The sequence below is a fragment of the Phyllostomus hastatus genome, unplaced genomic scaffold (genome assembly GCF_019186645.2).
Source record: "Phyllostomus hastatus isolate PE091 unplaced genomic scaffold, TTU_PhHast_1.1 phas_scaffold_28, whole genome shotgun sequence".
Classification (NCBI taxonomy): domain Eukaryota; kingdom Metazoa; phylum Chordata; class Mammalia; order Chiroptera; family Phyllostomidae; genus Phyllostomus; species Phyllostomus hastatus.
The window spans coordinates 21,362,071-21,370,662 of NW_025334022.1; the positions used below are offsets into that span (position 1 = coordinate 21,362,071).

General features: G+C 48.3%; 1 protein-coding gene across 1 annotated transcript; it reads right to left on the bottom strand.

The window, feature by feature from the left end:
• Positions 1–211: 211 nt before the first annotated feature.
• LOC123805075 (syncytin-1-like) lies at positions 212–1,651 on the bottom strand. The gene is made up of 2 exons (XM_045817484.1): positions 1,039–1,651; positions 212–942 (listed from the first exon to the last, which is right to left on the bottom strand). Exons 1-2 carry the CDS (start codon positions 1,649–1,651, stop codon positions 212–214), a joined length of 1,344 nt encoding a protein of 447 aa, XP_045673440.1.
• Between the last annotated feature and the right edge of the window lie 6,941 nt (positions 1,652–8,592).

The window sequence follows — 8,592 nt, forward strand, 5'->3', positions numbered from 1 at the left end:
CTCTGAAGTACCTTTTGCGGAGGAGAGGGTTGGGGTACTGACCTCTATGCAAGCCGACTTGCCTCTCAGGAGACATGGCAGGGCCACCTTTGGGGCAGCTTCTCCTTGCGATGCTTTGCTCTGCACCTAGCGGTATCCATTACATTTTATATGTAAAGTATAATGCCAAGGGTTATACTGTTCTCATAAGAGGTGGGGAGGGGTGCAGGGTCTATGCGCGAGGACATTCTGGGAAAAAACGCTGCGAGTCAGTGCCAGGTTTGTTCATTTCTAGCTGATGATAATGTATCTGGATAGATTTGCCAAGGAGGGAGTTAAGTTGGTCTCGGATGAGGTTTGTGGTGCACCTGAGAACCCAGGGAGCAAAGGTCAGGAAGAGAATGATAGCTATTAAAGGCCCGAGGAGAGGGAGAAGAAAGGGGAGTAGTCTGTTGAAGGCTGTAAGAAAAGGGCTTTCAGTTAGGGCTTTTCGTCGTTTTTCCAGATCTTCTTGAAGGGTTTTGATCTTGCCCCGGACGACGCCTGACTTGTTGGCATAGAAGCAGCATCGTTCCTGTAAAGCTAAACAAATGCCTCCCTGCTCTGCTGTGAGTAAGTCTAGGCCCCGTCTATTCTGGAGGACTACCTCCGCTAGGGAGTCTAGTTGGTCTTGAATGTCAGTAATAGTACTGGATAAGGCTTGGACATCATCGACAAGTTGTTTGGAAAGTTTTGTATAGGAGTGAACTGCAACTCCTAATCCTGCAGTTCCGGTAGCTACCGCTCCAGAAACTCCTAGACCAACAAGCAGGGGAATAATAGCTAAGGCTCTTTTGTGTCGTCCTGCGAAGTGGTCAAAAGCAGGAACGGGGACGGGTTCATCCCCTGGGATAATGTCTATGTCAGGTAGTAAGGCAGCTAGGGCACATAGCCCTGTCCAATTGGCGGGCAGGGTGGTGAAAGCTAGATTATTACCACAAACGAATGCTCATCCTGGACCAGGGCAGAGGGATGTGCTGTAATTAAGCGTGTGGCTACAATTGGTAAAGCTAGCGAAACCAACAGAAATATCAAAAGAATTATTTTGTAATTTCTTATAGATGCAGGGGGAGGAGTAAAAAAGCATAGGCTGAACTCTAAAGGATATGCTGAGGGTGCAATTTTGTTCGGTGATATTTAGGGCTGATATGTTGGTGGGGACAGCTAGAGGCATGGGGGTGCCTTGGCTTAAGCATAACCAGCAATCTTGGGCTAGTGTAGGGTTGGAAATATTTAATGACCGATGGGTGGCCGTCAAGATGTCTGTCATTTGGGTATCTAGATCTATTCCTCGCGACTTGGGAAGAGCCAGAGGGTGATGGGTGAGTTTAGGGAATTGATTTTCAATGAGCTGTTCTATTTGGTTCTGAACGGTGAGTTCTCTTATGATATCTTGAGGCCCACCTCCATCAGAAGTGTGAATAGGAGGAGTTTGTTCCCAGCACACTGACTGTCCTACAGTGCCTTGGCAGCTGGCTTGTAAGTATTTGGTGGAACTAAGGCCAACGACTGATGAGCTATCTCCCCAGTCTCCTACGTTGGCAGCATTTTTTGTTTTCTGGAGTATGGCAGTAAAATATGCCTTATTGCCAAGGGTACACTCTTGAACATTATTGTAGCAAGAAGAGTGCATTGTTGAATAAAAGGAGGTGCATGGGCATGGTCCTGGCTTTCCATTAATGGCAGGTATGATAGGAGGCTTAGGTACACAGGACCATTTGGGTTTGGACATCCCCCCCCCCTGTTGCTGTGGGTGAATAAGCTAGGTAAGCTGTTTTTGTGTTGCAGTCTACTACCTGAGTATAAGACGAGGGGATGGCATGATCGGTAGTAGTTCCTCCACGGCATTCACACGGTGGCCCAAAGAGGACGTGGTAAATATTGCCAGGCGGCGCTTGAAGCCCTCCATATGTTCTTAAGTGTAAGAGTGCTTGTAGTAACAGGAAGAAGAGCCATTGGGAGAACATGTTTTGCCTGAAATAGAAAGAAGAGAAAATCTCCTCAGGGCGTATTATTATTCCCTGGGATTTGATTAGGTTCAACTGGTGGGGCGGGGCGATAATTGACATGTTTTATTAGCCTTTCGGGGAGCCATCGTGGGCCATCTTCTTTTTGATCATAAATACAGGCTGAGCCTCTCCCCCATATAAGGACGGGGTCTGGGCCTTTCCAGGCGTGAGTGAGGGGGTCGCGCCACATGACCGTGGCTTGTTGTGATGCGGTTTGTGGGTGCCAGTGGCGATCGGCTGCCGAACGACCCTGTATGTCCAGTGTAAGAAAATTAAGCTGGAAGAGGGCATGATTTAGAAGATTTCGAGGTTGTTGTTTTGAAAATCCAAGAGGAGAGTGTGTTAGGCAATTAATGGCATTCTTTAAGGTTTGGTGGGCCCGCTCTACTATACCTTGTCCTTGAGGATTGTAAGGGATTCCAGTAATATGCTTAATTTGAAGTTGTTGGCAAAAGGCTTGGAAATTTTTTCCTGTATAGCCAGGGCCATTATCTGTTTTAATGGTGTGGGGCTTGCCCAAGGCGGAAAAGCAGTGGATCATATGAGAGATTACATTTTTTGACGCTTCTCCTGTTTGGGGTGTGGCAGCTATAAATCCACTAAAAGTATCAACTGTAACATGAATAAATTTTTGCTTCCCAAAGGCGGCAAAGTGGGTAATATCCATTTGCCATATAGCATTGGGTATAAGGCCACGGGGATTAATGCCTAAATGAGGCACAGGGGCTGAGGTTATACAATGAGGACAAGCTTTAACGATGTCCCTAGCTTGGTCTCTAGTGATTTTATAAAGAAGGCGAAGGGTATGGGCATTTAAATGGCGCAAGGTATGGGCTCGTGTGGCCTCAGTAACTGGGTCTGTAAGAATAGGGCAGATGGTCTGTGTGGCAACGTCAGCTAGGGCGTTGCCTTCTGTTAGGGGCCCAGGAAGGTCAAGGTGAGCACGAAGATGTCCAATATAGAAAGGGTGTTGTCTTTGTAAGATAAGGTTTTGTAGTTTGGTGAATAAAGGGGTGGCATTAGTGGAGGGTTTGATGAAGGGAACTGTTTCTAGTAGAGGGACTGACTGAGCTATATAGGCGCTATCAGTATAGAGGTTGAACGGTTGGTTGGCAAGTGAAGTAAAAACTTCAAGTATGGCAAACAATTCTACGAGCTGAGCAGAGGAGTAAGGAGATTTAATTGTAAAAGTTTGTTTATTAATGATATAGGCAGCTGTGCCGTTTGAAGATCCGTCGGTAAAGACGAGGGTGGCTTTAGGAATTGGAGCTGCTTTGGTGAGTTTAGAAAAGATGAACTGATGAGTTTTAGCAAATTGAACGAGGGGATCACTAGGGTAGTGATTATCAAGATTCCCTGTAAAGGAGGATAATGCTATAGCCCACTCATCAGAAGTTTGTAGAAGCCAGTTTGTTTGGTCATGTGAGTAGGGAATAATTATTGAATCAGGGTCTTTACCAAATAGTTGGCGGCTGGTGGATCGCCCCTTAATAATTAGAGTGGCAAGAAGGGAGGGATAAGTAAGTAATACTCGTGAGGGAGAGGCTGGTAGGTGGACCCAAAGAAGGGAATGGCCATTTTTTTGTAAGGTCTGTGGTTTTTGACTGCCAGAAAACTCCAGTAGGTGTATGGGCTGTAGGGAGTAATATGAATACTAGAGGTAGGTTATAGGAAATCTGTTGAGCGCTTTGCCGTTGTATGGCTTTGTTGATAATGGTTAAGGAATGTTCTGCTTCGGGGGTTAAGGCACGCGGAGATAAGGGATCTGAGTCTCCTTTCAGAATGTTATTGAGTGGGAGGAGCGCTTCTGTGGGCAGCTTTAAGTATGGCCGGAGCCACTGAATGTCTCCAAGGAGCTTTTGAAAATCATTGAGTGTTTTTAAATTATCAATTCTGAGGGATATGCGGGGGGTAAATACTTGTTGGTGACATAGTTCAAACCCTAGATAAGAATACGGATCAGATGTTTGCACTTTATCAGGGGCGATCTGTAGTCCCCGGTTAGCAAGGCATGTGATCATATGGGCGTGACAGGCCCTAGCGGTATCACCGTCAGGGCAGGCTAGAAGGATATCGTCCATATAATGGAGGATATAAGCCTGGGGCCATTGCTTTCTGACTGGGGCGATGGCAGCTGCAACGAACTTTTGACACAAGGTGGGGCTGTTGGCCATGCCCTGTGGTAGTACCTTCCAATGGTAATGAGGCATAGGGCTTTGAAAATTGGTTTGAGGGACACTGAAGGCGAAGTAGGGTCTGTCTTCAGGGTGGAGGGGAATGGTAAAAAAGCAGTCTTTTAAATCTATGACAATTTTGTAATAATTGGCAGGAATGGCAACAGGTGACGGGAGACCAGGCTGTAGGGCTCCCATGGAGACCATAATTTTATTGACGGCTCTAAGATCTTGTAGAAGACGCCATTTTCCAGATTTCTTTTTGATGATAAAAATAGGGGTATTCCAAGGGGAATTAGAAGGCTCAATGTGCCCTGCCGCAAGTTGTTCCTGCACTAACATAATAGCAGCGAGGGTTTTTTCCTGAGTAAGGGGCCATTGATCAACCCACACAGGTTCAGTGGATTTCCATAATATTTTATCTGCATGGGGTGCAGGACTGTCAATGGCTGCTAGGGTAAATTTTGGGTATATCCCAGACCTGTCTTATTAAACTTTGGATTAATGGAAATGGGTTGAGTGATGCCTTGATGGTTTTTTCCTAGCCCTTGGCCGGGTACGAATCCTTGGTTTAGCATTTGAGTTATAGCAACGTTACTGGGGCTATATAAGACTACTTTCATTTGGGCGAGAATATCTCTCCCCCATAGATTAACAGGCAAGTTAGGTAGTACATATGGGGTCACGAAGCCCTGGTTTCCTTCATTGTCTTCCCATTTAAGGGTTTTAGAGCTTTGTTGTGGATTGGTAGACTGTCCTATGCCACGCAAATGTGTGGCAGCTATGGTTAGGGGCCAATTTCGAGGCCATTGAGACTCAGAAATAACAGTGGCATCGGCTCCTGTGTCAATAATACCTGAAAAGGCTTTACCATTAATTCTGAGTTCGAGTAAGGGACGGCCCTCGGTAACCTGTTGCACCCAATATGCATCTGAAGAGCCGGGGGGCTTGACCCTCGAAAAGGTTTTTGAAAATTGGAATTAAGATGTTGAAGGGGGAGGATGATTATTTGGGCTAACCTAGTTTCTTTGGGGATGGTAATTAAATCTGAAGTGGTGGAAAGGATAATTTGGATTTGTCCTTCAAAATCATTATCTATAATGCCAGGGAGGACTTGTATCCCTTGTAGGGTGGAACTGACTCGGCCGAAGATAAGCCCAAAAGTATTAGGCGGTAGGGGCCCGAAAACGCCGGTAGGGACTATTAGGGGGCTATTGTCTGAAGTTAGTACTGTGTCGGTGGCGGCACAGAGGTCCAATCCTGCGCTGCCTGCTGTGGCCCTCCACAGGTCTGTGACGTAGCGGCGTGATTGATTACCGGGAGGGCAGGGATCTGTGGGTGGAGTGATCGGGGAGTGAACTGTGTAGCCCCGGAGTTCACACCCGGTATGGGGCCCTGGGGCTGGGCCCTGTTGGAGTTTCCCTGTGGTGAGGGAATAGGCTGTCCATAAATGTCTGTCTTAGATCTACATTCTGAGGACCAGTGAAAACCCTTCTTACAGCGAGGGCATTTCGTGGCAGGGGCTCTTGGACTATTAGTAGTAGGCCCTGTTGGGTTTTGGATCTGAATTTGAGTCTGATCTTGGCTCTTCTGGGGGCAGGCTCGGGAAAAATGTCCAGGTTGGTTACAGTTGTAACAAAGGCGATTAGGGAGGGCGCCCGGCTGTGGGGGGCATAAAATTTTGTAAGGCGGCACCAATGGCAAGTCCGAAAGCATGGGCAGAGCCGATGCCGGAGCGGAGGCGAACATAGTCACAGAGCTCTCCTTGGCGATAGGGGCGGATGGCATTTTGGCAAGCGGGGTTGGCATTTTCATAAGCTAGGTGTTTGACGAAAGCGTTTTCACTTTCACCCGCGCCAAAAAGCCTCTCAGCTAATTCTTGTAAACGACTTATGAAATCACTGTATGGCTCGTCTGGGCCCTGTCTTATTTTTGCAAGAGAGGTGGTTGCGGTGCCCTTTTGTGGAAGGCGCCTCCATGCTTTAAGACCCGCGGACTGGATCTGGGTTAGAAGTCCGGGGGGAAATTGAGCTTGCTTTTCATTGCTATGATAGGGGGCGGAGCCAAGAAACTTGAGAATGGTCCAATTTTTAGAGGAGGATTTTCGCATATTGCGCTGAACAAACTGTTTAGCGGTGTCTTCATATTCGCTTTTCCAAAGAATAAAGTCACCTCCACTTAGCGCTGCCTTCGCTAGAAAGAACCAATCATTGGGCATGAGCCAGCGCTCACTAAGATTTTCGATTAGGGCGAGGGAAAAGGGAGCTGTGGGCCCGTAATGTGTTACAGCAGATTTGGCTTTTTCTAATGTTTTAAGGCTAAGTTTTTTGTATGTGTGGGAATAAGTTTGGGGGGCCGCAGTATCTCTTGTACTGGGCTCTGCTTCATCTATATCAGAAGGGGAGCTGTCAGAATCCTCGGGGTTGTCGCTATCAGGAAGGGGGGTAGCTGCAGCCGCAGCTGAACTATCTACGTTCTCGGTCCTATCTGGGCGAGTCTGGGATCTAGTAACAGGGAACGCTAAAGTCTCGTGGGGAGGGGGACTGATCGTAAGAACGGAGAGCTCATTGGCAATGGTTTTAATATCTCGGATGAAAGTGAGGGTTTCCTGAAGGAGAGGCTTTGGAAACGGAGTGAATGCGGCGGTGGCCGCCAGGGGCAAGGTAGTGGGTGCCTTGCACGCCGCGGGTGAAATGGCGGACGCGCCATGCGCTGAAGGCAAAATGGCGGCGGTGGGTGCGTGAGAGGTACTATAAGGAGGCGGTTTGAATGGTGGAAGGACTGCCGCCACGAGTGGTGGCCAGTCAGGATTCTTGTAGTGAGCGGCCTTGTCCTCTAATTCTGCCTGTTCAGAGGGGTCTAACTGGTCGCCGGGGTCCTGGGAATTGGGGGGTGGAGCAGAGGAATAGAACTCCTGAAGGGGAGGGTACAGAGAAGGGACTTGAGGGTCTGTATCTATCTGGATGGAGACAGAAGGGCAATTTGAAGGCGCTCGTGAGGGGGGTCGCGAAAGCGAGTCAGCATGAGCGCCGGGGAGGCCGTGAACTGAGGGAGGCTTTTGAGGGGGCCGGGGAGTGACTGCGGAGAATTTCTTGCCCTTCTTTACAAAGGCGCTGTATGTCAGGGGAGTTATTGTGGTTTTTAAGGATGTCTGTTATGAGGTTATAATAGTTAAAGGCAGTTATAGGGATGGTCTCGGGACCAAAAACTTTATAATAGTCATTTAGACAATCGCCTACACGGTGCCAGACGCGGGAGTCAATGCTACCCTCCTGAGGAAACCATGGGCAGATTTTAAAAACGAAAGTGAAAAAGGAATTTAAATCTTTTTTACGAACCCTAATCTTTCGCACCTTGAGGGATTCCTTTAATTGACTAACGAATAAATCACGTTGTGAGCATGCCTGTCCCATGGTTGGGTCTTACCTTTGAGATGCCGCTGTCGGGGAACGGGGGTCGTCAGGGAATGCCGGCGCGCGTTCGGGCGGTCGCGGTGAGCCGGGCGAGACGCTGCAAGGCAGCCGAAACGCTGCGATCAACGGGGACAGCGGTCCGCACGAGCAGTCAGCGGGGCCCCACGTTGGGCGCCACTTGCCTCAGCCCGCGAGGCAGTCAACGGGGTCCGCCGATATACCTGTAACGGATGAAAAGGGATGGGACAGGAGGCACGAAAGAATGACAGCAAGTCAAAGGATTCTGATCAAGCTGCAATTTTATTTCAAAATGGAGGGAGTTATATAGAGGAGGGTAGGGGAAGGCAGATAGGGGAAGTAGCTCTGGTTGGTAGCTTTGGGGCGTGCTCTTAGCTGGGATTGGGTAGGGGATGCATGATAGGCGCGTGATCAAGGCACTGATTGGCGTGCGGTCCGCGTGCTTAGGTGAAGCGGTTACATGACTCCTGACCGCAGATATCCTGTTATGCATGCGCAATTTCCATCTCTGGTTGCATCAGCCTACTTTAGACTGATCCCTGCCCCCAACAGGTACCTGTAGTGTTAGGGACTTTTAGCTGCCACATGCTGAGTTTAAGTACTGAGTTTAAGTATAGTCCTTCCCAGTGTGGGAAAGGACCCAGGATTAAAAGAAAATAATGGTTAAATCTGGATGTGAAAATTATGCGTAAAAGATGTGAAAGTTTTAAACCTGGAGTAAGGGAAACCTGAACTACCTGTTGCCGGTTTCATAGGAAAAGAGCAAATTTCTCACATTGGTTTTGTTTCTGGATCAGAGACTTTCTGTACTTTAAGACCTAGGATAGGTCGCTGTAACCGGTTGGGGAGCATGCCTTTGCCACGCGGGACCCAGGAAGGGTCATTTGGGGCTGATGAGTGCTTCAGCCAGAGGCAAAGGGGGCATGTCTCTGCCATGAGACCGGATTGGAAGAGAGCAAG